The following is a 26,500-nucleotide window of genomic DNA, read 5'->3' on the forward strand; positions in this document are numbered from 1 at the left end:
TCCCTGATTTCGCTTCCCCTTCGATCATAATCATTTTGATCATCGGGTCAATTTTGTCTTTCTTGACAAATAGGCATGATTCTAAAAATTCCGCTAGTAGTTCTTTATAAAGAAGTAATTCTTCATCCCTGCCTAGAATGGGATAGATCGGAACAGCCAATATTTTACTAGCGTCGCTGAAATTATGGGGATATTAAAATTCGAAATTTAGAGTAACCAGAGATCGAAAAATATTGAAGGAGTAGAGTTCAACAAGGTGAATAAATAGGTTCAAATAACTTATTTTGAAGGATATCCTCCTGAAAGATATTCAATGGAAGGAAAATTTTCCTTTCCGAACAAAATTTTTTCAAAGGTTTTTGCTCTCAAAGCAAAAGCTATAAATCATCAAAAATTTTGATCCATAAGTAAAAAAAATTGCAGAAAGCGAGAATTACTCACAAAATTGAATATTTGAATTCGTATACAGGACCAGGATTCTTTATTCCTTTCAGGTGAATGTATTTTTGTTGTGCGAAGTAGGATTCCCTCATTTTGCAGTTGATAAAAGTTTCATTGCAACATGTCACCTTATCTGGATAAGCTACCATTAGTCTAGCAGCCTTATTGACAGTCAGCCCTATGACGGTGTATTCTCTCCTCAAAGTATGTCCGAAAACACCACAATATGTTTTTCCTGTACCAAAGGAAAAACTTAATTGGCATAATCAAACTAAAACCTGTTTTTCACTAGAATGAGTTAATTAGCCACTACACGTGTTTCTTTTTTAGAACATCAAAAATAGTAAAATAGTTTACCTGTCTACCTTTAGCTACCTGAAGATGCTACGTTGAAATGAAACACGTATAGTGGGGAAATAACTTATACTAGTGAAATCTCATCAATCTGGATTCTCATCAATTCAAAATATTCTGAGCATATTTCACAAATTGTGAAGTGACATGGACACCATTTACAGAAAATGTATAATGATTAATAATCTTACCCGTAGAAACTCCAATTGAAACACTTTTCACTTTGGATAAAACATAAATATCCTCATAAATCAAACCTGCACACCTTAGGGCATTACGGCACTCTAAATCCTGTTTCAGACCCCTCAGTCCAAAAATAATCACACACATAAGATCTTTATCAAAACATGTTACTTTGTTGATGCATCCACTGAATTTTTGGATGTGTCTGAAAAGAATAAATCCAAATAAATCTCTTCACCGAAGAGAAAAATGTTGAGCTCACATTGTTATAATTCTGTAGATTCTCTTGACAAGGCTTATCAGAGAGTCAAATGTTATGGAATGGGGCACAATATTGATCATAATTACAGTAACTTGTCTCAGTTCTGTTAGATACTCCAGAGGTTCATTGAGTTCAATTCTCTGCATTACTGGAGGTATGATGAATTTTTTTAAATCTTCGTAAAGTCTTTCTGCGTTATTGGCTGCCTCATTTACAATAGGCCGCACTAAAATTGAAACAATTCATAAATCTCAAAATAGATATATTGTAGACCTCTTCGACTAGAATAGTCGAAAATTAACTGATATCTCTTTCATCCTTCAATCCATGTCACAGTTTCTGCAGATGAAAGCAAAACTATTTCTGCTGCTTCTGACTCGCTTCAGTGCAAAATGTCAGATGACGCTAAGTTATTTTTTTAAGTTCAAAGTGCTCACTGGCACTTTCTAGACATTTTCTCTTCAACGAGGTGAGAGTTGCCTAACGAGGTCATTATTATATTTTTACTCAAAATGATGATATAATCTTCATGGAAACTTTTATTTCTTGAAATGCTTCACCACATTGAATTTCCAAAACAATTCTAAAACATGTGGAAGAATATAGAAAAAGTATTCTCTCAATACAATATATTGGAATAAATGGTATCTTTTAGAAATTTCATGAAAAGCATCATACTCAAATATAAATATATACATAAAATTTGTTGAATTCTTCAAAAATATAAAAATAGTCAGCACAATCACTATTAAAATTTAAGTTCGATCACGTCATCATTTGAATACCCACAAAAGTTTTATGATTTACTACTGACAGAAGTTACTGCAAAAGCCTGTTTTTTTAATTCGTCAAACATATTTCGTATAGACTGTTTATTTTTCAAGATATTTTGGTTATGGTTGCTCTTTATTTTCTCATCTGATAGAGTGGTAGGGTCTCCAGAAGGTAAATCTATGAAAGATTTAGAATCTTTCTGAGCAAAGTTCAAAGGATTTTCACTCATAGCTAAGGAGAAATTTGATTGATTTTCACTTTCATCATTCCCATTATCCCTCATTATCCAGGCATTTTCTGTTTCTAATGAATTCGTGCTTGGTAGTTCTGTTAAAGCATTGTTATGTATATCCATGAGCTGTTCATTAACTACATCTTGGAGTTGGGACATTTCTGAGCGTATTTCACTTATTTGCTTATCACGAACAGTAAGGATTGCTATGTATTTTTCTTTCTCCATATTGGCAAGAGCTAGCTGATGCTTCAGTTTTGAGCACTCTTGATCCGCCTTCATCTGTACTTGCTTCAATTCTTGCGTTACAGTTTTCAACTCATAACTCGTATGAACTGACTGAGAATCCACAACATCAGTTAATTTGTTCACCTGAAGCTGGAGCTCATTTTTCTCTTCCTCTAGTCTAAGAAAAAAATGTATAAAAATCCAAAGGAAAAGCTGCAATCCATTATTGGAAGCTGAAATAAAGGTTTAAGACTTACCTTTGTATTGTAACTGATACAAGCTGATCAGTCTGCACCTCTAACTCTCCAACTCTCTTCTTTAAAAATTTAACATTTTCTCTTTCAGTTTTCAACTGTTCTTCCAAATCCTCCTTTTCACTTTTCAATCTCCCACAAAGCATCTCCATTTGTCTACAACTTGCCTCAAGTTTCATTGTACTTCCCTCCATAATTTTCTTAATTAGTTCTGCATCTTCATATTTCTGTATTGTTTGACAACTTTTATTGGCCTTGATTTTCAATCTTTCCTCCTCGGTTCTTTTACTTAGAAGAACAGAATTAGAGCTGGAGGATTTTCTTAAAGGAATGGTGTCAGAGGAATGTTGTAACTTAATTGCAGATGCTATCTCAGGAGGAACTCTAGTCAGAGCGTGTTGCATATCTATTATAATTTGTTGTAAATTATTGTCATCCGGTAGGTCATTTTGCAACTTGAACTGTAATTCTTTCGCAAGAAAATGAATCGTCCTCAACGGATCAAAAGTACTGAATTTAGAGGAATTTTCATTATTTGCAGTTTGTAACAACCTTCCCCAGGGCTCTCTGTCTCCAGCAGCATTAGACCTTGACCTAGGTTTGGATTTAGTTGTTATCTCTACAACTGGGTTTTCTACATATATTTCTTTGTGTACATTAGAATTTCCTTCTGCAGTACAAGAGGGGCAGCCTTTTCCAGATGTGTGATTAGAGCTCTGAGATCTACCAGAAGGTTTCGTTTTAGAAGAATACTTATTGGCACTTGATTTCGGTTTCACGTTGTTTGTTGTCGTCTTGAATCCCGATGTAGAAAATGTGGATTTTTCTTTACGAAATAACCTAGACATGTAAGCTTCACAATTGCTAGCTGTGTCCATGTTTTGATTTTGTGACTTTTTCATTTGACTGATACTGTTGTCAATATTACAAAAATTTGTTTAGAAAAGCCGAAACACTTCATACACAATCGAATCAACTGGCAGTATCTTGTTTATTTGAAATTCAAAAAATGACATATACTGAATATTAATATGCCATAGATCTTAAGAGTTCCTCTTGATATGGAAGTCACAAAATATGTCAACTGGTATTTAAATTTCTTTATATATAGTTATTTTGAAAGTAGATAAAAAAATAAGATGAATCAACAATGAAATAACTTAATTTATCTGACCAAAAGTGACAAAATCACTCGGAAACTCAAATCACAGAAAACATGTTGTTCTGTGTACCAATTCGAAAAATTTATGAAACAAGTTGCAATTTCAAATTTTAATTTTTTCATTTAATTTTGTATTTTTGTTATCGGTGGTAGTTTGACAGTAATAAATGAATCAAGTAATTTTGATTTATTTATTTAACCAATAGAAACTGTCCGTTACAAAATATCACATATAAAAATAATGAAATTATTCATTATTAGCTTTTGGTTACAGAATGATCATCTATAGTTGCTCCTTCAGTAGATTCATCTGATTTCTTTTTCTTCTTGGGTGCATAACTTAAAGAGTCTTTATCAAAATCAAGCGCCATAACACCTAAATCTCCACAGTACCTATTTTTAGCAATTTGAAGGTATTTTCTACCTCTAGGTCCAGTGAGTCTTTTATCCTGAATGAGAAGTACATTGTCTGCTTCTTGAGATGCTTTTGCTCCTCCAAATATAGAACTAGTAGTCAACTCTTCATCTACCCGCTCCTTCCTTGGATGAATAACAAGAGTAACATGACAATTTTTTCTTGTTGCAAATGTCCTAAAAGCTGCAACTATAGCATCTTGTTTCCAAAATCTATCCATATGTTTGGTTTCTTCTGTAATACCCATCATAAATTGGAGATTATCTATTATAACATGATTGATATCATGAACATAGGCAGCATGCTCAACTGCCTCCATCACTACCTTTATACTCTGTTGACCATGAAACGTCATATAATAAATTGGTAACTGCTCAAATTGATCGGCCCATGTCTCAAATAAATGCAAATTTTTTTCCAGGGGCATCCCAACCATTTGCTGCATCATTGTTCTTGCTAATCTTGCATTTCTTATTTCAAAGCTACCCCACAATGTACTAACACCTTGTAAAGCTAAATCAAGTGAATATTCACTGATGAAAGTTGTTTTACCACTTCCAGTTGGACCTGTGAGAACTGTTAATTCTCCAGAACGATGGCCTTTAAGGATTTTATTAAGTGTAGGAAACCTTTTCCATTTGATACCCTCTACTTGTTCTATATTTTGAAGATCAGATAGAACATCTTGTCTGAGTGTAGCAAAAGTAGTTATTGATTTATGCCATAAACTTTGGGCATTATTCAAAATTGAATTAAAGTCTTGAGATGCATCCAAATGAGGCAAGGAAATTTTAGAGTTTGGTCTTACACAATAACACCTTTTCTCACCTAATTTTTTGCCAAAGCGTCTAGCTGCATCCCAAGCTTGAGTATCACAACCTAACCATAAGATTATCTTCTTGTATTTTTCCAAAGTTGGTAAAACATATTGGGGTAAACTTTTACTTCCATTTGGCAAACATACAACAGTTGCATTGATATTTGAAGTATACAAAATGATGAAATCTGAAAGATTTCCAACTAATATTGCAAAATTATCAGCTCTAGGTTGAATTCCTTTCAAGAGACCCCCACATTTAATGTCTGGAAAAGTTATTAAATCATCTCCAAGAATTTTAAATCCTACAATTTCTCCATTTGCATTCTGTAATGGAAAGTAAATCTTATTCAAAACTCCATCAACTCTCAAACCTAGAGGTTCCAAAGAAGTTTTGTTCACAACTGGAAGTTTCAGTTTTTTCAATAGTTGGTGTAGGAAACTTTCCTTTATTGCACTTATTGGGGTGGTTGATTCCTGAACAGCCATCACAGACTTTTCTATGTTTGCAGAATTCACTAGTATATCCTTCCATTGTATGAGAGGTGGTTTTTTTCCATTTTTAGCTATATAAGACTCAAGAAAGTCCCAGTCCCCACTGTATTTACACTTGGGACACATAAACACACCAGTTGTCTTATTCACATATAACGTAGAAAGTGACGGCTTAGTATTCAATTTACAAATAGGGCATTGAGTAGTAAAACATGTGTGTCCTTCTTCAAAGTTCAGATTTGAAGATTTCAAAATCTTCCTTATAGAGGAAGTAGACACTGAGGGCACGTCTTCTACCGAAGCATTTTTGAAATTTCTTATAAGCTGTGTACACTTTGAGTTCAAATAATTTTTTTTCAGGCTCCTCAACAAAAACATCTCATGAAAAAAAACCTAGAGAAATACGTAAACTCTAACATTTTATTTTAATGAATTTTGAAGATTTAAAAAACCTCAGATTTGAAATTATAACCTTCAAATTAGATTGCTGACCAGAGAGTTTGGTTTGAATCAGAGAAGAAGATATTTGCAGATTAAAATTGCTACCAACCAAAGCAATGCAAAGCAATAACTTACATGCAAATTCATCAGATGATCGTTTTCTTTTGAGAATAGAGTCCATACTAGATGAGGAACTAATTGAATCACCTTCCTCGGGGACTAAAAGTTGGGAAACTAAATAAAAAATAATCATTTGCTGCACACATTGCACCTACGTTTTGGGTGAATTGGCGGTCCTCTATTTGTCATGTACTTTTGAACTTGTCTCCAGCTTTCTCCAACTCCAAAAATCTACAAACAATTTCATCGAACTGAGTAGATGATTATAAGAAGAAATAATTACATACTCGAAAGTATTTTCCATTGAAAATCTCCTCTGCTAGATACGATGAGGCATCCACAAAGGCGTAAGTTTTTTCAGATACAATTATATCCCCAGCATGACATATATCCAAAATATCTTTAGTATCTAAAATTGGTTGGCCAACCTCGATGTAGTGTGATAAGAGGGAATCCCCGATCAGGGAAAATAATACTGTACCAGAAGAAATTGCCAACTTGACTAAAAATAAAATTGAACCCGTTTCTGCATTGCGCATGACTTCAAAATTCGAACGACGCTCAAAAATACGCATGTTGAATGCATGTAGTATTATTTGCTTGTTACGACCTCTCCTTTGCCTATTATATTACCTCTAAGTGTAACTCCAACATCTGTTATATAGTTATTATGACTCTTCTGGATTATTAAGGCACAATTGATAGCTTCTTGGATATAATCCCGCATTGAATAACCTTCACTTTTCCATAAGGCTAAGAAAGCATCCCCAGAAAATTTTATCACATCCCCACCGTGTGACATTATTTCTTGTACCATAGCTCCTATAAAATTATTCAACATGTCAGTCAATCTTGATGGCCCACCACTACCAATTTGATTGTAAGTTTCGCATAATTCTGTGAAACCTGAAAGAAGTAAATTGCTGTTGTGTTCGTGACTTGCAGCTTTTCTTCTGAATACCTGATACATCCCCGCATAAAATACAAGCATCAGATGTTTTTGTAGTATAATCATTTACATTTAGAATAATTTCATCAGGCACAAAGGAAGACAAAATGGTAGTTTTATACACCAGAAGTATATCCTTAACGTTTTTCGATTGGAAAATTGAGAATTCGTCAGCTTCATCTTTATATTCGTTAGCATTTTCTTGTGTTTGCTCATCGTAAGCAGAGGTTCTCATTGCCCAAACATATTCCTCTTGGTCCATAATAGAAACTGAAAATGATAATAAAAATAGAAAAAATATATTCAAAACTGAAACAGCTTACAGAAGTCTCCAACATGTTTCTTTCGAGACATTTTTACCATCAATTTCAACTTTTAAATTCAAATTTATAACGAATAAAGATTTTTCACAATTCAACGAATAATTCAAAATTGACAAACTGGTCCTCGTAGACGTAGGTCGATGATTAAATTCTTTTATGGATGCTTCAATCCATAGACTAATATCCTTTATTAATCTATGCTTCAATCTCTGTTTTGGCAACACCGTAAAAAATGTCAAAATGACATATAACCTCAAAATGGAGTGAAAGTATTTGAATAACTGTAACTGTTTTGATTTCTTTTTTAATTATTACAACATTACAATTATATGGAATATTTCATTTTAATATACGTAATTTGCTTACTCTTGATCGATTAAATTTTTAATTTGTGGAGTTTATACTGTTCAGATTAATATGGGGTTACTTAGATCGAAGGGATATCAAGATATTGATGCGGAAAATAAATCTAATATTTCCAGGAATACAGTTTTAGTGGACCCAGAATGTCAGATTCCACAAGAAATAGAAATGGCTTCAGTATCAGTAGTTCCTGATGGTAATTATTTGTGTATATCAAGTAATTAGCAAAAAAAAATATGTATCTACTATGTGCTGTTCATTAGTGTCTCAATTACCCAGCTTTGAATAAAAATATATATTCGAGTACAGACCATTATGTGCAATATATGCAAGTAAAATAAATTGAAATTGTTCATATTTCAAAATTCTCTACAGATACATTTACGATAACTCAAGCAGTCAATGCTCTTGGTTTTGGTTGGTTTCAAGTCAAACTATCTTTATGGACAGGCCTATGTTGGATGGCTGATAGTATGGAAATGACAATTTTATCAATATTATCTCCTTCTTTACATTGCGACTGGCATATATCTAGGTAAAAATAGTGGAAGAATTATAATGAGAATCAATAAAAGACACAAAATTTCAGATATCAACAAGCATTAACCACAACTATAGTTTTTCTTGGAATGATGCTCTCATCAACCTTTTGGGGAAATCTCAGTGATAGGTATGGAAGGAAACATGTAAGTTTGGGGGAAGTCTGAGGAGGCCCACAAATTTTACTAAATGTGAATTTTTCAGGCTTTAACTTTATGTTCTGTGTTGTTATTTTATTATGGTATCCTCAGTTCTCTAGCCCCGAGCTTCATGTGGATACTACTGCTTAGGGGGCTAGTTGGATTTGCTGTTGGTTGTACACCCCAATCGTAAGTTCACAAATAGTTAAGATTTTTTCATCCAAATCTTTTGTTTTAAAATTCACCTTTTTGTTTATTCACAACCTTCATTGTCTATGTTGTAAGAAAGTATATTGTTTCTGTTCTATAGTGTCACTCTATATGCTGAGTTTTTACCTACAAAGCAAAGAGCTAAATGTGTTGTTTTGCTTGATGTAAGTGTGTATTCATTTGAGTTCAAATGCAATTTTTCATTTAACTAAAATTTTAGTGCTTTTGGGCCTTAGGGGCATGTTTTGAAGTAGTTCTTGCCCTAATTGTCATGCCTACATTAGGCTGGAAATGGCTGCTTGCTTTGTCGACTGTACCCCTGCTGTTGTTTGCCCTCATTTGCCCTGTGAGTAATTATAAATAAATATTCAATGAGGAATAATTTATTAAGTTGGTTTTAGTGGTTACCAGAATCAGCAAGATACCATGTTGCAAGTGGACAAACTGATAAGGCTTTAGAAACATTGGAGAAAATAGCCAAGGACAATGGTAAACCTATGTTGTTGGGAAGATTGGTTGTAGATGATGCAATGAATGCACCCGCACATAGGGGGCGCTTCAGAGATTTATTAGTTCCTTTCTTGAGAAGGACATCGTTGCTCTTGTGGTTTATTTGGTAACTCATTTTGTATTTTGAAGTAATATCTGTCCTTGTTATTCATATTCCTTGAAATACTAAGGCATAAAGAGACTTATTGGAGAGATGGTTGTGATGATTTGTGGGTGAAGGGGGCAAAAATAATATTCAGAAAAATTAAAAAAACACGATATTGCTTGAAAAAGGCATCCACTGTTTATTTCAAGAAAACCACCCTTTTCCTTCATCCAACTGTATCAACTAGAAATCACTTCATGCTTTGGGAGCTGTTGTCTTTCAAGATTCTAATTTGTCAATGTTTTAGGATGGCATGTGCTTTTTGTTATTATGGACTTGTATTGATGACAACTCAGCTCTTCGAAGCATCAAATTCTTTGTGTTCTTCTGAACCTACAAACCAGTTGAAATTTGAAACTTGTGCAGCAGAATGTAAACAGCTCCAAACAACTGATTATATGGATCTTCTGTGGACAACACTGGCAGAATTTCCAGGTGCTTTTTGAAAAATCCATAATATTAACTAGTTAATTGACGATTTTTTTTATAGGAATTTTCATAACTATATTCATAATAGAAAGATTTGGAAGGAAAAGAACTATGGCAGTACAATTCATAATATATGCACTATGTTGTAGTATATTGATGATTTGTACTACTAGGTGAGTGGTTTCTGATTAGAAATCATCCAGAGATCAATATTTGGGCTAGTTCCTGATACATTTATTCTTCTTGTAGGAGATCATTCTTAACCGTGATGTTGTTTTTTGCCAGAGGAATAATAGCAGGTGTCTTTCAAGCAGCTTATGTGTACACTCCTGAGGTCTATCCTACCTCACTCAGAGCAGTGGGAGTTGGTTCCTGTTCTGCTATGGCAAGACTTGGAGCTATGGTTACACCATATGTTGCTCAGGTTTGTCTACACATTTATAATGACTAAAAAACAGCAACAATGCAGGTGACAGCATAATGTGAAATATTATTTACACACCTCAAAATGACCAAACCAACTGTGATTTCCAATTTCAGGTGCTACTTAAAAGTTCGTTATCTTTAGCTATAACTATATATACAATTGCTGCCCTATCTGCTGCAGTAGCATGTATGGTTTTACCTATAGAAACAAATGGAAAAGAACTGACTGAAAGTGTGCCACCTCGTGTCACAAATAAAACAAGGCAAACTTAATGATGATTCCGACTGATCACTCACAAGGAGTATGAAATATTGTTTTTATACAATTATATTTTTCCAGTCTCAGCATTGAAAAGATATAAAAATATGTATCCATGGAACCGTCTTAATGATATAATTTATATTATAGTATATGTTGAAAACATATACCTATAATATAACTTTTATGTTATTTAACAATATTAAACCAAAGCTTTAAGTATTACTTATATTACATTAGATCAAATTTACCTGCAACTTTTTATATTATTTATGTCTTCCTTAAACGTATTATCAAATCTATTTATTTATAAGAAATGTGATAAATTCTTCCCAAGAACTACACAAGTTTGCCTTGAATGTAATTTTTATTGTAACATTTTTAGAAAAATGCTTTTGGTTTGATTTATTCCAACATCTTTTGGCCCCAATGCTGAATAGAATTAAGGCAAATTTGTGTACAAGATTCTTGAAATTATTAATTATTTAAAATGTTCTGAGAAATGGTGCTGGTTTTATACTTTTATATAATAATAAAAAAATTTTAATAAAAGTTTTGTCCTCATTCCATTTACCTGTGCGGTATTTTACCGTTGCTTTGAAGGTATTCCGTCTCGGTATATAAGATTGAATAATAAATAATAATATCAATTTCCTACTGGATCTTTTTTGGAACTGTGGTGTTTACGCAGCTTTAGATGTTTAATAGATAACACCAATCTTTGGTACACAGGGCGCCAAGACTATTATCAGTTTCAGTTTGGTTTTTTGTGCTCGCATCCATAAATGTTCAAGGTAAAATAATTAACTGTTCTTATTAGTTATTCCAAAACGTTGCAAGAATATTCAATCTATAGTAGGGTTGAAAAACAGTTTGATTTTTTCAATTGCAACTCTAAATAGATTTTTTTTGCATTTTTAGATGGAAAAAGGTTATCATCTTCTGTTAGAAAATAAAACACGTCATATTCTGTTATCGTTATCCGCTGTAAATAATAATATTATTTTGGCTCAATGATGAGATTTCATGTATTAGATGAAAATATCTTTTTATATGCATGAAACACTAATTTATTTTAAACCTTTTTATGAATTTTTTGTCCAACACCTAAACAAAATATCCTTTGATTAATATATTTTGTTCAAAGGATGTTTTGTTTCTATTATGAAATACTCGACTCAATATACAGGGTGTTTTCAAAAGTGAAATTCAAATAGTAGAAAACAGCCGTGAAAATTAATAATATCCAAGTTTAAAAATTTGATCAAAATTATTCATGCAGTTGTTCATATCAAAAAAAAAAAGATTATAACTTTCCGTACTTGATAGGAAAATAAGTATTAGCAAGATCTAGATGATCCATAGGCATAGGGATCATTTTATTAAGATAAAAACTTGCTACCTTCCAGATGAAATTGATGATTATTTGCTTCAAAAGGTATTAGATTGATTTTTTTTTTCAGATGAACTTTACTTACCGAGGTTTGATGGCACCAGTTTTTACTCCCTTCGCGGATAATATGTTGAGTATAAACACAATTTTCAAAAGATTTCCAATTGAAAATGCCTCTTTCAATAAGAAATTATTAAATATTTCCCAGGAAATTGATTCAAACTTTTGATTGAAATGCTATCTCAGTACATACCTAATTATTTCATTTTTTTTCAAGGATTCTGAATTTAGAAATTATTCCGAAATACGCCAATTTCCTCAATAGCCTTGGCATTGATGGTATATTAGGTAAGTTCTAATTATTTTTGAAATACATTATGGCCTTTTTCCTATTATGCCTTCACAATTAAATCTAACCTAATGAACTGCTACTTGGGGAGTTTCATGAGTGCACCTATTCAATGGTCTCAATTCAATCCTGCAGTGAATGGAACAACAGGGGAAGGCCCTTCATTATCGAAAGATGAAAGAAAGCAATTGGCTACAAAGTGGAAGGAAGCTGTTAAAACCACGCAACAGCACCTCATGGTGCAAGTAGGCGGTGCTCCTTTACCAGATGTTTTAGAACTGGCAAAGCACGCTGAAGAAATTGGCGTTAACTCTATTCTATGCCTACCAGAGTTGTATTTTAAACCAACAACCCCAGCAGAATTGATCGATTATTTGAAGGAAGTGGGAAAAGCCGCGCCAAATACCCCCCTCTTATATTACCACATACCAAGTTTTTCCTGTGTTCACAGTAATTGCACAGTAATTGAAAATTCGACATCTAGTTTTACTCGAATCTTCTTTTAGTAAACATGGTAGACTTGGTGAATGAAATTAAAGGAAAAGTACCTAACTTTTGCGGCTTGAAATTCACCTCAACACAGCTAGATGAAGCGGTATTGGCTTTGCACGCAAACGAAGGAAAATATGCTGTGTTTCTTGGCGCTGACAGCGTACGACTTAAAATTTTCACGTAACGATTTATATACAAAATAATATTTCAGGTCTTGGCGGGAGCCTTAGCTCTCGGTATGGACTCCGCAATAGGCACAACATTCAATATTTTCCCAAATCTTAGTATTGATATATTGAATGCCATGAACCAATCACAAACCGAACATGCAAGGGAAATACAGGAAAAACTCACATATACCATCGAAGTAATAAAAAAATATGGTAAGTATCAATCGAACAATTTGAAATTAGTGTGAAATCTTTTACTTATTCAGGGTCTTGGGTAGCAACTATGAAGCACGCTATGAATCTGTTGACTCCAATCAACGTTGGAAAAGCGAGAAAACCGTTGACTAACTTAACTGAAGGAGATCAGAAAAAAATGGCTGATGCTCTAGAGTTCCTCGTTTCTTCCGGGGTTATAACTAATTATAATCGAAAGCAAATAAAAAGTAGGTAATAAAAGAATGATCTTTCGCATGGAGGAGCGAAGTACAATTTCTGACATTATTTATTCGACCAAAACTATAAAAAAGCAACAGAAGTAATTCAGCCCCAGACTATATCATTGTACAATAAAAAATTAAAAGTTATTATCCTCAATAATCGTTATTATTTTTCACTAAAACAACTGACAATTGACAACTGTACTACAAGGTACCACTTGCATTAGGCCTCTGGTTATTCTTTATGTCCTCTAATTGAATGAGCTGTAATTAACAAATACCATTTAAGTTCTTTATGAGAAGAACTAAAAATCAGTAAAAATTTATTTTAATTCCAAGTTATGAACCAATATTTATGAAGAAATAAGAGCTTACCTTTTCAATTGGTATGCATGATAATTCTCCTCCGCCACACTGTGGAGGAGGTAGTGGGGATGCTACAGGTGTGACTGATTTGTTTGCTTTTTCTAAAGCCTCTCTAGCACGCCTTTCTTTCAGCTTCAGAGAAAATATAGCAACAGATCTGGCTCTTTTCATGAGGCTTTGTTTCACCCTCGTCTTTTTCGAAGCAGCATCTTCAGCAGCTAGAGAAATATCAACATTAGGTGACCACAATTGCATGTCAATGTGTGAAGCTCGACTTTTGCGATTCAAATAGAAATTACCTCGTAAAGCATCGTCAGCTTCTTGGCTTGAGATACTTCGGGCGCTGTCACTAAGAGATGGATCGGCCGGTATTGGCTTAGCTTGTGGAGAAAGCAAAGGTGGTTCTTTATTATTCGGGGATCTAGGTCTAGGGGGCCAAATTGGATTGTTCTTCAATAAATCGGAATCAGAGCTGGAGGAATCCTGTTGAACATAAACATACGTATAATGGTATGGAATTTTTTTATACCAAAACAGAATGAAAGAGCAACAAAGGCCTTATACAGGTGTCCCGAAATTAGGTTAAATAATTCAATGATCGTTTTCGGTATTTTGAATATGGAGAAACATAGGCAACATTCGAAAATATCTTTCTCAAAAAAAACATTACCTTAGGCGTAATGCAGTCTGTGCTTCGATGCATATCGACTTCTTTCAATCTTTTAGCCCACTCCACACCGCCACTTGGACCGATTGTCAAATGGTAGGAGCCTTCACTCTAAAATTAAGTTTTTATTATGGATCAACTTCATATTCGATTTGAAAAAAAAAAAACTTACCTCGGGCGGTTGCCATTCCTTTGACTTCCTGGGTCTGAAGGGAGGTATCTCTTTAATTGCGCCTGGTGCGATGTTGACTAGTTTATGTTGTAAAGTGGTACTGGAAGTAGAAGACGAGGAACTGGTTCCCGCGGGGGATGTAGCTAGCGATTTAATCCCTTCCTTGGAATCAGATCTTTGCTTTTTATCAAGCGTTTTGTTATCAGTCACCAGGCTATGGCTAGGTGATACAGAAAACCTAAAATTATAATATAAAAAGATACATATTTCATTTTGGCCTGACTTGGATAATTTTGTATTCAGCAAAAAATATATATTTCTCACCTGCCTATGGTCTGATAATTTTGATCCTCCGGAGTGGAGGAAGTTGTATTAGTTGATCTGCTTGCTTCTCTTCTAGCCCATTCTATTTTAGCCATTTCGGTTGCCAACCAACCGGGTATATCAGGTATCGCACATGTTATAATGAATCTTATAACTAACATTATATGCTGCGAAAAGCGTTAATATTAGAAATCTTGAATTTTGATAGAAAATTCTGAAAAAGATCTCAAAATGTTTATGCGCTATAATGTGCATCCTCTAAAATCGAAGATCTGTAAAGAATTTCACTTCAGAATGTGTTGTTAAGAAAACAGAGTGGTTTGATGTTGAATATAAAAAGGGCAACGTGATTTATAAACGGCCCTGCAATAACCGCACCTAGGCCTATATCTATATATAAAATACTCTCCCCTGAGTGGAGATATGGGAGGAGGCGCGCTTGTTGCAGGACCCTGTCTATATAGCTTTCATAAGCAATTCTGTAAGCGGCTCACAGAGGTATAAAATTCATAGCGGAGCAAACTTATAATGTATTGCAGAAAAATTTCGCCTAAGCTGTAACATACCCATTTGAAATAATGTCAAAGACAGTGAACATTTGTGACAAATCTCTATAATGTATAGATGATCCATCGCTGTATGTAGCTCTATAAAAAATGTATTTCCATTTTACAAGTCGATTGAAAAGGCTTCCACCGGAAAAAGTAGATGCAAATTCCAACAAGGAAGAAAAGAATTGTACAAACAGAGAATCACTTAAGGCCGGTTGTACAGTTCAAGATCAACCTGAGCTTATGTTTAAACTCAGCTCAACGTTGAACTCAGTTTCAATCTTAACTGTATAATCGGGACTTAATATCTGATCTTAGTCAGAGCTCTTGATTATGGGCATCATAACCCTCAGCTTTACTAGTAATAAAAAGATCGTCAAATATTTCGTTTAAAATTGCTTCAACATTCAATGTATTCACGAAAATAGCACATGAAAATGCTTGTGAAAGTCTACCGATTGACATCAAAATAATATTACAGATTTTTCACAAAGATTCAACTATGAAAGAGATTTTTTGAGATAGGAATAATACTAGGCCGGGCATTCTAAATCTTGATGGAGAAGTTCCCATATGCAACCTTCTATTTACAAAAATCATATCAGACCATTAACCCCATGTTAAAATGCGAAGCTCATAGGCAGAAAAAGGCTACGACCCTTGTACCTAAATCAGTTGCCTCTCCTTTTTTTCCAGACAAAAAAAAGGCAACTGAATTTGTAAACCTCCAATGATTGATCCCAATAAAGTAAGTATCCAAAAAATGAACAATTTGGAATGATCTTCTAACAGAATTTTCAGTGCAAATTCAACAATATCACTAACCTCTAGAGCTACTATGAGCAGTATCGTTTGTGTTGCGGACATTTCCGGAAACATTCGATGCACCTGACCCGATAAACCTATAAGGGCGCAATTAACAAGGACAGCTACGATACTGATGTACTCCATGCAATTCTGGAAAAAAAAATCATCGGTACTTCTTCGCCGAATGGACGAGGAAATGACTCACCTGCCAAGTACCGATATTGGGCACTCTCTGACCGAAAGGTCTCTGACAAACATAAGCTAATTTGAAAGCATCAGTTCTTATTTCTAAGAGATTGTTAAACATCGCACACATTGCAGCAGAGGGAAATGCGGAAGAGAAGAGTATCACATAACCTAATTGTATTGTCATTTCCAAGTGATCGGCAAAGGTTCCATCATACTGAAAAAATCCAAACTGAAGAACTATATTTTTCAGCCTTCGGATAAGGCAGAAGTGAGAATCATTTTTGAATTTATACCTTATACAGAGAGCTCTCCAATTCGGCCTGGCTTATACTCCTTCTTTCGGCCGAATGCGATTGGCTTCTTGTTTCGTTTGGCAAATTGCTATTCTGGGAATTCTGATCGTTTTCCTCCTCTGCTCCTGGTGGAGATCTATTTCCGACTGGACTAAGCGCACCCCAAAGATCGAAACTCATTCTGGCTAACCGCAAGTGCCCTAAGATGTACGGCAGAGCCGATTCTTTCAGATTACCCAGCACTTGCCGGGAAATGAGCAAGGCAGCCAGTTGCTAGAGGTTGAAAAATCAACACATGAGTCGGAATTGTGTTATTGAATGAAAAAAATATTTTTTATATTTCCTATCACCTCACCTGTTTCAACCGATCTTGGTCTTGAAGATAGAATGCAATATAGAATAAGGAGAGAAAGGAATTCACAAACTGGAACTGAAATTGATCATCATTAAAATAGTTCATCTGCACATGAAGATTTCTGGATCAAATATGAAAAAATACAAAGGATGTGCTATGGATAAGTGAAAAATTTGTAACATCCAGAAGATTTCTAATAACTACATTTAGAAATAAATAAAGTTTTTCATTCAAAACTAAGTTTAAATTAAAGAAGAGATCTGAGAAATATTCATTCTGCACACATTTATCACAGAATTTTTTTTTATTTTAACTCTTATCTCAACCGACTTATTCAAGGCAGATTTAAGGTTTAATCAAGCTTATTTCAGTGATTGCCATAATAACTGCTATATAAATCAGGAAAATGAGTAAGCCTTAAACTAAAGCCTTCCTTAAATAAGTAGCTTGATAGCGAAGTTGACAACATTGATTTTTCCCAGAAGTCTATTTTTTCTATTATTCTACTAGTGAACATAAAAACAGTGTCTGCACTGTCTTCATGTATAGGTGACGCTAAACTGACGAACCATGTCCATGCAAAAAGCAATTTTGTAGAACCAGGGATAAATTTGACCGAGTTCAGTACAGGAAACGAAGCAATAAGAGAAAAATGTGACCATCAGAAATTCGAAAGTGATAGAAATAATTATATTTGTTTAACTTTTGTTGCCTTACTGAACCAGGTCGAGATGATTGGTACGAACCAAGGCCACTTTGCCGATTAGATGATTCTCATATTTGGTCTCAAGTCGGTAGTTTTCTGGCAGCATTTCAAAAATAATGGAAGTTAGAAAGACTAACCTATCACAACGTAACCGAACGCTATTGCAAGTCTTCTAAACGTTAGATGCAATATAAGACCTCTAAAATGAACCTTTCACTTTGCCTCTATGAATCAGCTGAACAGGAATAATTGAGTTTTGGAACAACTTCAGGTTGATGAATAATAGTTGAAATTGAGGCATATTTCCAATTCAAATTGTTATTAATTCACCAACTTGTTTTTTCAAATTGTACTATATACTATACTGAAAAAAATTCCTCAAAATTTCATTCTAATTGTGAGATAAAAAGTGAATCAAGTAGGTTTAAGAATATGATAATGAAAGGTTCATTTCTATAACAGGTATCAGAACAACCAATCTAAAGAATGTTCGAAGAAAAATATTCAAGAAGGTTTTGTACAGTAGGTACTACTTAGACAATTCACAGGCAATTTCTCAAAAAAAATTATTTCAAAACATACCAATTCTGGTCAGATTAATATGCAGGGTGTTTTCAAAGGTAACTCCTTTCTTTTAACAGGAAGTAGAATTGGTCATTGTGCCAAAAATTACCCAAACATAATTTTCAAAATGACAAAAGTACTTTGAGGAAACACCCTGTATATTGCATGTGAATTGATATTCATAGTTAATAATAGTAAATAAAAATAGATATAACCATTGAGACTAAGTAAAATTTAGGGATCATCATTATAATAATTGTACAATAATTGAAAATTACCTTTATCATTCAACCAGATTGCAACTTTGAAGTAAGCTTCATCCATTAGTGATATAACAATTGCTAACATGATTTTTGGCAAATAGCCTAACCACATGGGGAAGTACCTAGCCCTTAAGAAATTATCCCACCAATCCTAGAAAATTAGAAGAAGTTTAATAATACTGGTTACTTATGAATTCACTTCTTTTTATATTACCTGTATTTGCAGTGAAACAATCATAACAATGAATACTGTCACCAGCCATAATATTATAACTGGAACTGTCACACAATAACGGAAAACATGTCTCTTCCATGATGGATGAAATGCTTCTAATCTTCCAGTTACAGGGCTGGGCTCTAGAGTACCCTGCAAAAGCACCAATTACAAATATAGATGAATAATTCTCGATAAACTCAATCTTTAATCTCCAACTTAATTGGGTTATGAAATTTTTTTGCATTGCAAGAAGTTAAGAATATGATACTTACCCTATAAAGTGGCCTTGGATCTGCTAGCAAATCATCCCTTTGATCCAAAGTACCCCACCTGAATGCAAGTTCAGCTGAATATCTTTTCCAAGCTTGAAGATATGTAGTAACCCATATAACATTGAAAATAGAAAATAATACATAACCAATATCTTCTACTGCTTGATATTTTCCAGTACAACATAGCTATGGAGTAGGAAGATGTAGAAATTTGTTTAAAATTTACAAGAACTCACCGAAAATAATGTTCCTACAATAGCTGGAATGCTCAAAGCGGTTGTATAATGTCCAAGCCAAGCAAAATACATTCCTATTTTAACCCCAAAGTATTCAGTGATTTCATCTGAAAAATTTCAAGATTCAACAGATAGCCCAAAAAAGTGTTTATGAAAATAATTTTCAGCTTACTTTAGGCTATTACTAAGTAGCAAAAATGGCCAGTTCGAATTTCATAAAGTTATAATCATAAGCAAAAAGAAGTTCAGTGTTTGCTAAATAGAAGTAGTTTGCATATTTCTTATAATGAAAATAAGAGAAGATATAACTAACTTACCCAATGGCTGCTTAGCAAATACATCCCTAACCCATGATTTCTGCAGTTTTTCCAACATCCTATGATCATGAAGTGGAAATACCTGATTTATGACACCTGATATTAAGCATTTGGGAACTACAAAATTCGAATTAATTCTTTAGCCTTCACAAAATTTCAAAAAACAACTCACTGATAGGTTGCCCTTTAAGGAGAGGAAGATCTGGTATTGCTAATAAATCACTAGATTTTGCTCTTATACACTCTAGAAGCCTCAATATCAACCATTGCCTTTCTTCAGAGGTGAAAAAATTCTTTTCATCTTCTGAGCCTTCATAACTTTGAAAATCTTGCACATAAAATTCTTTAACACCCCCACCTTTGATTGATTTTAGAGATTTTGGAAGATGATATTCTTCTGCAGCATCTAACAAGCTATGAATAAAATTTTAGGGCATAGTGCAGCAGCATATTTATATTGAAGTCAATAAATTTTGGAGAATAGTGTCAGTTGATACCATTAGTGAACAATATTGCAAATACTTAGATGAAATGTTTAATAATGCGAAAACTCACACTGATGATGGAGCAGTTACATAGAAAGCACTACTTTGAGTGGAAGCATGATGTCTAACATGAATAGTGAGCCCAGTAGATTGCCTCAGTCTAGATAACAACCACAACAATATAGAGTCCTGAGTGCCTTGTGGGAAAACAATAACAACATCACAGTTAGGTGTGGATATCCTTTTAAGCCAAAGTCTTTTGGGTGATAAATAATGACCAGCACATGGAATTTTCTCCTTAATGAGTGTTGATACTAAAATGGTCAAATAAATCACAAGAAAATACAATATCACCTTACAAAATATCCACCTTGATCAATACTGTCTTGTGCCTTTTTCAATATTCTTCGGCGTAAAACAGTTGTTTTAGCATATGTATCTTGTTCTTGCATATTTTGCATAACATCACTCATGTTTAGGGATTATAATCCTTGGAGACTTTATTCAAAATTAACTTTTCATTCAAAAATATAACAAGCAGTCGTTAAGAAGAAACAAACTGTCAGAAATGTTGATAAAGATCGATGTTGGTTATATAAACCTAATAACCGAGTCCATGCAAAGCACAGATAGGTAGCAAACATAAAGAAAATGTTTTCTGTGGTTAGACTCAAAAAAAAAATTATTATCTCCTGAACAGGGCCAAATATTTGAAATTTTGGTATGAAAATATAGGTTTTCGAACACTCTAAATCTATTGCGAGCAATTTCGAAAGTCTATCTCCCTTCGTTGAGATTTTCATTTTGGGGTAACAACCCTTTGGCTTTACTTTTTCCATATTTCCAAAGAATTTAGAGTTCAATCTTTACATATTTCCTTTTCTTGAATTTCACTCAACCAATGCAATAAAAATGGAACTAATAATAATAATAGGTTTGTTCTTAGAGTGTATAATATATTTTTACGATATGATATATGATTTATACTGTAAACATGATACAAATATTGGAGATTTCGCAGTTTGTCTGCCATAATCATTAGTAATAGGAAATTACACAGATATTTTATATTACATATTATGCAATGTACAATTCTAGACAAGAAAGCAACTTATAAATTCCTTCAAAAACAATAAGGACATCATAGAGCATGTAAACACATACTCCCCTTCCAAGGAATGTTTTATAATAGATATTCCTCAGATATATCCTCCGGTCAGGCGATAGATTCTGCAGATGGGAGGAAATTTTCCCAATATTTCACCAACTGAAAGAATCAATCATAAAATAACCCGTGGATATTTCATTCTAGTCTAAATGCTGTTCTAAAGTCAGACACAATAATCTAAACTTATCGAGACATAAATTAGCCGGAGCTATTGGGATATAATCAATTCTTGATATAATTGGTACTTGCATAAAAGATAAGTATGACTGTCATTGTATCCTTACCTGTGCCTGATGCTCTATATGATTTTCCAGGTATTTTATAAACATAGCCTTGAAATCTCTGATACGACACTTTTCAAATCTTTCCATTTCCATTTTTATCATCTTTGAAATCTTATCGAAATTTTCTTGACCCCTTTCAACTTTAGCTTCCCACTGAAAGATGTCCATCGTTATTTATAATTAGATGAAATCAATATGATAATGAAGATTTACTTCTAATACTTCAGTGGCGGCTTGATCCAATTTATCTGTCCTGCATGCTAATTCAAATTTGGTTTTTGCTTCTCGTTTCTTTGCTAACATCTGCTGTGCATGATGCCAATGTTGAAATAGCTTAGTTCTTTCATGAAAAGCATCTCTCACTGCAGATAATAAGCCCAAATAGTCTTTCAGTAGCTCACACAGAATGAAAAAGTCAGTGTTAGCTTGTTCTAAGTGAAGAGCTTCAACCTAAAAATTAAAAATTCAGTTTTGAGAGTCTCAGATTCATAAATGCATTCCTCCACTGCTGAGCGTATTTATATTATATAAAAATCTTATTTTGAGCATAAATAGGGCAGATAATACCAATTTTTAATTTTGTTTGTGAAGATTAATATAAACTGAGGAAAATTAAGAATTTAAAATAGAACACCTTTTCTTCAGTATCAGCCAGATGGGAAAGAGCCTTCGATAATGAATTATGATCTTCACATGCACTCAGCAATGCAGCAGATCGGGAAACTCCATTGGTTAGGTTGGCAAGTTCACGTCTATAGATCACCATGTTTTCTACATTCGTATGCAGTTTCCTCAACTGTGTTTCTAAAGATTCTATATGGATCAGCTTATCTTCGAACCACTAAAAAAATTCAATCTTCCAATTAAGATGTCTGTGACTGACCAAGTATAATAAGTTACTGACAGGATCAGTTTCATCCATTTTATAAGTGATTTTATTCATTGTCTCTCCGACTTTGTTGAATAACCTCATCACACCAGCACCACTTAATGCAGATGTGTTGGTTGCCTTTGGTAATTCTATATCTAGAAAAAAATGGAAAATTGAAAAAATTAAATTTTCAAATTAAAAAAATAATCTTAACGCAGATGTACTCACCACTTTCCAGAAATTCCCTAAAATCTGGATCTACTACTAATACTGGATGTTGAGCTGTCCTGTTCAAGTATCTCTCAAGAGCAGCTCTTCTTCTTTCCACAAAATCATTTCCATTTCCTCCACCATTTTCCACTTGGTTAGACATTTTGATTTTTGTCATACCTAGTAGAAGATTGAAAGATGCTCTTATTCCATATGACATAATAAATTTAATCTTTTGCAAAGTTTAATTGAACTCAGCTCAGAAATTTCGGAAGGCAGCTACCACAGAACTCACAGGACCTTGTAATTCATTACTTTTTGAAAAAATAATCACGAAATCCTTTTCAGAAGACATATGTTGTCTTAGTGTATGTTAAATCTATTGTGAACACACTAACAATATAAATTTTGAAGCTATAAATTATTGGATAGTTACACATTCTATCTTTTTATTATATAATGTGGTACAATGGGGCCTGCTCCAAGTTAGTGAGTTCATTCCTATTATTACTAATTAATTTTTCATCCCGTGTTTGGCTGCCCCAAAAATCTGGCCACCCTCGGTCCAAGCCTACTGGGCCTTACGGCAAATCCACCACTGTCTAAATATAAATATGATACACCTTCCAAGAAAACTCCTCACCTAATACATTTTTTTCTGGTGCAGGTGGAATTATTCTCCCTATTTTCAAATACTTCTCGGTTAATTTATCATGAAGTCCTAAGAAATCACTGAATCTACGTAGTACAGTCAAATCTTTGGCTTTAAATATTTGCATGTTAGTCCTTGTAGTAACTCTATATGCCATATAGGCACTCATTCCATCTCCAATTTTTTGAGGTTCAGTTATCGTTATTTCTATAAACTGATCACCACTTTCAGCTTCCACCTTCAATGTGAAAAATTAATTAATTGTATGAATAGGAAATCAGTCAACACCAGTCACTCAAAAAGAAAACGATTGTCAGATATGCACACAAACAAATTTAATGGTGCAAAAATAAGCTGCTATCTGACTGAATGAAAAATTGTCAATTCACCCTTTCCAAAGTATCTGATCCTGGCGCATCTGAATTAATAGGAATTGTCTCCAGAGCTTTATCATCGTTCAAATTCAAACTACTGATATCTTCCGGAATATTATTTGAAATTGAAATAGACGATTGTCCGTAATGGGTGGAGATATCCTAGAAACACTTATTTATACACAGGGAAAGTACAAACTAAAATCAAACCAACCTGTTGTGCTGAAATAAAAAGATCATCTTCAAGTTTATTTTCATTCCCATTATTGATTTCTACGGTTTCAAACAAAGGGGGCGATTCCATATTAGAAGACTCCATATTTATTGTTGTTCAAATTACATTTGCCAAATTCCTACTACGTTTGATTTTGATATTCTGTGATTCTCCTGTCATGATGACAGGGGAAATCAGTAGTCACTCGTACCATATCACCTTTTCTTCTTCCCTTGAAGAAGAAAAGGTCCCTTGACTTTGGTTAGTTTTGATTATTGTGAGATCCACAGCAATTTCTAGACACAAATCTGTGTGAATTGATTAAAAGTCTGAATATAAGCAGGTTATCAACGAAGATTACACTTTGCTATTTTTTTTCACCTTTAATTTTCGGCTGACAACCGTAAACTTATTTGTCTATGGTGACAACCACTGCACTACATGCGTGACATGTGTACATTTGAAATTATGCTGGCATGACATTTCATAATATTTTTGAATTTACAAATCTTACTTTTGTTAATTTGAATGTACCGACTGTTTTTCAAGTTTGAATTATTTTATCATAAATCTAAATGACAAAGTTATTTTTGTTTATCCTGTTTTTGAATGCATTCCTAATATTTGGTTTAGCTATAGAACCTAAAACCCTAGTGGTTGAGGAAAGACAACACCATGATATGAGCGTTGAGAATAAAACTACTAAACCCCATTCTGATAAATCCGAGAATGTGCCCGTACAAGGGGAAAACAAGGACCATCATTTTCAAGGCAAACCAAAGATCAAATCGCAAATTATTCAGCAAGCAACTCCAGTGAATCAGTTACGTTTGAAAGAAAATGTGTCTTCTGAACACAATGAAACTATTGCTAAAGATTCAAACAAACTAATACCTTCCTATAACGGCCCTTCTACAATGGAAAAAGAATCAGAAATTGTAACAAAAGGTTCAATGGTATTAATTTCAGTTTCCCTTTTATTTATAGTGTTTGTTGCATTCAAAACATATAGGTAAGATAAGTAATGTCTTATCAGTTTCTTTTATTTGATTATTGACTATACTTTCAGAAGAAAAAGTAGAAGTGCAAGAATAAAAAAGTACGGAATAAGATTAGCAAGAGGAAACATTGAAATGACACCTTTGCCATTGGATAATGATGATGATGATGAAACAATTTTTGATTTGAAAAATGTACCAACATAAAAGTAAATCAATGTGAGATTACCAGAGTAAATATATTTAATATAACTTTGTGCCCTGAGATTGTTTATACAAATGCTTGTTTGATGCTTCTAATGGGAAATTGAGAAAAAAATTGTATCTAATTATAACCTACCTATTAATTTTCAGTTACTTAATATTTCTAAATATTTAAGGAGACAGGAGAATAATTTAATATTCTTGATAAGAACAAAATTTTCAAATTGTAAGAGGTTGTTTATTTCAGTAATTAGCTCTCTTTTTGTATTAGAAGATTCTTATATTGTTTGTTAGTTTGTTATGAGAATGTTGAGAAAATAATGATTTGAAATATCAGTCTAGTCCCAAAAATACCCACTTAGGATATAAGTATTTTTTGAGAGATTGTTTTTTTTGGAACTAATTAGAAATATTTATTAATATAAATGAGTATAATAAAAAAAACTTAATATTTCTTTGATCTGAATGTATTTTGACAATATGATGAATTGAAGTTAAGATCAAAATGTTTCATATTCATCTATTTTTTATAAAAGGGATCATAATATGTATGTTTGGAGTATTTTATGAAGATAAAGAAATTGTTTTGTATTGTTTTCATTCTTCTTTGACTTCCAAGATATTTTGCTGACTGACCGTTCCATTTTCTCATATGACCCTTAGTTCAGGGTCATGATTCAACATATCAGCCTGAACTATTTGAAATGATAATGTCATTGTATAGTTATAACAAAGTTGTCCTCATTTGATGGTATTAAATAATCTATTGGAACTTGCAAGCAGAGGAATCAAATAATTGAAAGACTCAACTTGAAGATCTATTGCTTGCTACTTGACAATAAATGACACAATAATAATATTTTTTTAAGATCTATATCACATTCTAGATATTGCTGCCTTTACTTTTTTTGTTTGACTTTATAATCTGATAGAGCAGCCTTAATGGCATCTTCTGCTAACATCGAACAATGAAGTTTAACAGGAGGAAGCGACAATTCTTTAGCAATATCTGTATTTTTGAGTTGGGCAGCTTGATCAACAGTTTTTCCTTTGACCCATTCAGTAGCCAATGAACTGCTAGCTATTGCTGAACCACAACCAAATGTTTTGAACTTTGCATCAACTATCTTTCCATTTTCGTCGACTTTAATCTGAAGTTTCATAACATCACCACAGGCAGGGGCTCCAACCAATCCTGTGCCAACGGTTTTGTCATTCTTATCCAGTGATCCAACGTTTCTAGGATTTTCATAATGATCGATCACTTTGGGATGATATGCTGCTGATAAAACAGTAATAGCTGGTTTGGACAACTTTAGAAGTTTTGAAGGAGAATGTAGAGCCATCTTTGAAAGAAACAACTTTGTTTTGATTCGAATGACACTTTCAGATTAACCTATATTCGCTTGAATCTTGAAGGAAAGCATA

General features: G+C 33.5%; 9 protein-coding genes across 12 annotated transcripts in view; 3 read left to right on the forward strand and 6 right to left on the reverse strand.

Annotated features, from left to right (window-relative positions):
• The window catches only part of LOC123306276 (adenylate cyclase type 10-like), a 13,002-nt gene extending 5,435 nt beyond the window's left edge, over positions 1 to 7,567 (reverse strand). Inside the window, exons 1-10 of one of the 2 annotated variants that reach the window (XM_044888183.1) lie at positions 7,451 to 7,567; positions 7,140 to 7,397; positions 6,812 to 7,084; positions 6,466 to 6,680; positions 6,334 to 6,409; positions 6,194 to 6,277; positions 1,241 to 1,466; positions 987 to 1,183; positions 442 to 676; positions 1 to 176 (exon numbers count right to left, since the gene is read on the reverse strand). The exon at positions 1 to 176 is cut by the window's left edge and continues 83 nt beyond it. In XM_044888183.1, coding sequence (XP_044744118.1) covers positions 1 to 176; positions 442 to 676; positions 987 to 1,183; positions 1,241 to 1,466; positions 6,194 to 6,277; positions 6,334 to 6,409; positions 6,466 to 6,680; positions 6,812 to 7,084; positions 7,140 to 7,397; positions 7,451 to 7,490 — 1,780 coding nt within the window. In that variant the 5' untranslated portion in view covers positions 7,491 to 7,567. Of the gene's footprint in view, positions 177 to 441; positions 677 to 986; positions 1,184 to 1,240; positions 1,467 to 6,193; positions 6,293 to 6,333; positions 6,410 to 6,465; positions 6,681 to 6,811; positions 7,085 to 7,139; positions 7,398 to 7,450 lie in introns of both variants that reach the window. The other variant, XM_044888182.1, reaches the window with a different exon arrangement.
• On the reverse strand, positions 1,762 to 3,743 carry LOC123306278 (myosin-1-like). Its single transcript, XM_044888185.1, has 2 exons — positions 2,732 to 3,743; positions 1,762 to 2,652 (listed from the first exon to the last, which is right to left on the reverse strand). The coding sequence occupies exons 1-2, from the start codon at positions 3,628 to 3,630 to the stop codon at positions 2,037 to 2,039; spliced, it is 1,515 nt and encodes a 504-aa protein (XP_044744120.1). The 5' UTR covers positions 3,631 to 3,743; the 3' UTR covers positions 1,762 to 2,036.
• Positions 4,068 to 6,124, reverse strand: LOC123306277 (twinkle protein, mitochondrial). The gene has a single exon (XM_044888184.1). It carries the CDS (start codon positions 5,993 to 5,995, stop codon positions 4,148 to 4,150), a length of 1,848 nt encoding a protein of 615 aa, XP_044744119.1. The 5' UTR covers positions 5,996 to 6,124; the 3' UTR covers positions 4,068 to 4,147.
• Positions 7,568 to 7,668: 101 nt separating the features above from the next.
• Positions 7,669 to 11,020, forward strand: LOC123306923 (synaptic vesicle 2-related protein). 2 transcript variants are annotated; one of them, XM_044889124.1, is made up of 12 exons: positions 7,669 to 7,733; positions 7,846 to 8,009; positions 8,189 to 8,348; positions 8,403 to 8,499; positions 8,558 to 8,682; positions 8,804 to 8,867; positions 8,924 to 9,049; positions 9,105 to 9,319; positions 9,606 to 9,793; positions 9,849 to 9,960; positions 10,037 to 10,211; positions 10,328 to 11,020. In XM_044889124.1, exons 2-12 carry the CDS (start codon positions 7,868 to 7,870, stop codon positions 10,484 to 10,486), a joined length of 1,563 nt encoding a protein of 520 aa, XP_044745059.1. In that variant the 5' UTR covers positions 7,669 to 7,733; positions 7,846 to 7,867; the 3' UTR covers positions 10,487 to 11,020. The 2 variants fall into 2 exon arrangements, with proteins under 2 accessions (XP_044745059.1, XP_044745058.1); XM_044889123.1 differs by having other exon boundaries at positions 7,683 to 8,009.
• Positions 11,021 to 11,166: 146 nt separating this feature from the next.
• LOC123306924 (N-acetylneuraminate lyase-like) lies at positions 11,167 to 13,470 on the forward strand. 2 transcript variants are annotated; one of them, XM_044889125.1, is made up of 7 exons: positions 11,167 to 11,266; positions 11,936 to 11,994; positions 12,143 to 12,213; positions 12,350 to 12,664; positions 12,721 to 12,866; positions 12,918 to 13,089; positions 13,143 to 13,470. In XM_044889125.1, the coding sequence occupies exons 1-7, from the start codon at positions 11,258 to 11,260 to the stop codon at positions 13,325 to 13,327; spliced, it is 957 nt and encodes a 318-aa protein (XP_044745060.1). In that variant the 5' UTR covers positions 11,167 to 11,257; the 3' UTR covers positions 13,328 to 13,470. The 2 variants fall into 2 exon arrangements, with proteins under 2 accessions (XP_044745060.1, XP_044745061.1); XM_044889126.1 differs by lacking the exons at positions 11,167 to 11,266; positions 11,936 to 11,994 and adding an exon at positions 11,867 to 11,910.
• On the reverse strand, positions 13,361 to 20,667 carry LOC123306922 (anoctamin-8). The gene is made up of 19 exons (XM_044889122.1): positions 20,468 to 20,667; positions 20,168 to 20,411; positions 19,785 to 20,026; positions 19,613 to 19,729; positions 19,296 to 19,402; positions 19,060 to 19,245; positions 18,785 to 18,937; positions 18,586 to 18,721; positions 17,784 to 17,839; positions 17,038 to 17,112; positions 16,683 to 16,955; positions 16,406 to 16,603; positions 16,219 to 16,350; positions 14,843 to 15,009; positions 14,519 to 14,756; positions 14,350 to 14,457; positions 13,979 to 14,162; positions 13,689 to 13,897; positions 13,361 to 13,577 (listed from the first exon to the last, which is right to left on the reverse strand). The coding sequence occupies exons 1-19, from the start codon at positions 20,568 to 20,570 to the stop codon at positions 13,518 to 13,520; spliced, it is 2,988 nt and encodes a 995-aa protein (XP_044745057.1). The 5' UTR covers positions 20,571 to 20,667; the 3' UTR covers positions 13,361 to 13,517.
• A 365-nt stretch (positions 20,668 to 21,032) lies between these two features.
• On the reverse strand, positions 21,033 to 24,040 carry LOC123306781 (sorting nexin-2). Its single transcript, XM_044888923.1, has 9 exons — positions 23,871 to 24,040; positions 23,672 to 23,818; positions 23,274 to 23,520; positions 22,649 to 22,810; positions 22,454 to 22,575; positions 22,184 to 22,390; positions 21,763 to 21,999; positions 21,550 to 21,702; positions 21,033 to 21,364 (listed from the first exon to the last, which is right to left on the reverse strand). The coding sequence occupies exons 1-9, from the start codon at positions 23,973 to 23,975 to the stop codon at positions 21,314 to 21,316; spliced, it is 1,431 nt and encodes a 476-aa protein (XP_044744858.1). The 5' UTR covers positions 23,976 to 24,040; the 3' UTR covers positions 21,033 to 21,313.
• A 272-nt stretch (positions 24,041 to 24,312) lies between these two features.
• Positions 24,313 to 25,672, forward strand: LOC123307555 (membrane protein FAM174-like). The gene is made up of 2 exons (XM_044889920.1): positions 24,313 to 24,882; positions 24,940 to 25,672. Exons 1-2 carry the CDS (start codon positions 24,446 to 24,448, stop codon positions 25,073 to 25,075), a joined length of 573 nt encoding a protein of 190 aa, XP_044745855.1. The 5' UTR covers positions 24,313 to 24,445; the 3' UTR covers positions 25,076 to 25,672.
• A 205-nt stretch (positions 25,673 to 25,877) lies between these two features.
• LOC123307556 (iron-sulfur cluster assembly scaffold protein IscU) lies at positions 25,878 to 26,486 on the reverse strand. The gene has a single exon (XM_044889921.1). It carries the CDS (start codon positions 26,416 to 26,418, stop codon positions 25,972 to 25,974), a length of 447 nt encoding a protein of 148 aa, XP_044745856.1. The 5' UTR covers positions 26,419 to 26,486; the 3' UTR covers positions 25,878 to 25,971.
• Positions 26,487 to 26,500: the final 14 nt, after the last annotated feature.

Source organism: Coccinella septempunctata, chromosome 2, assembly GCF_907165205.1.
Source record: "Coccinella septempunctata chromosome 2, icCocSept1.1, whole genome shotgun sequence".
NCBI classification, from domain to species: domain Eukaryota; kingdom Metazoa; phylum Arthropoda; class Insecta; order Coleoptera; family Coccinellidae; genus Coccinella; species Coccinella septempunctata.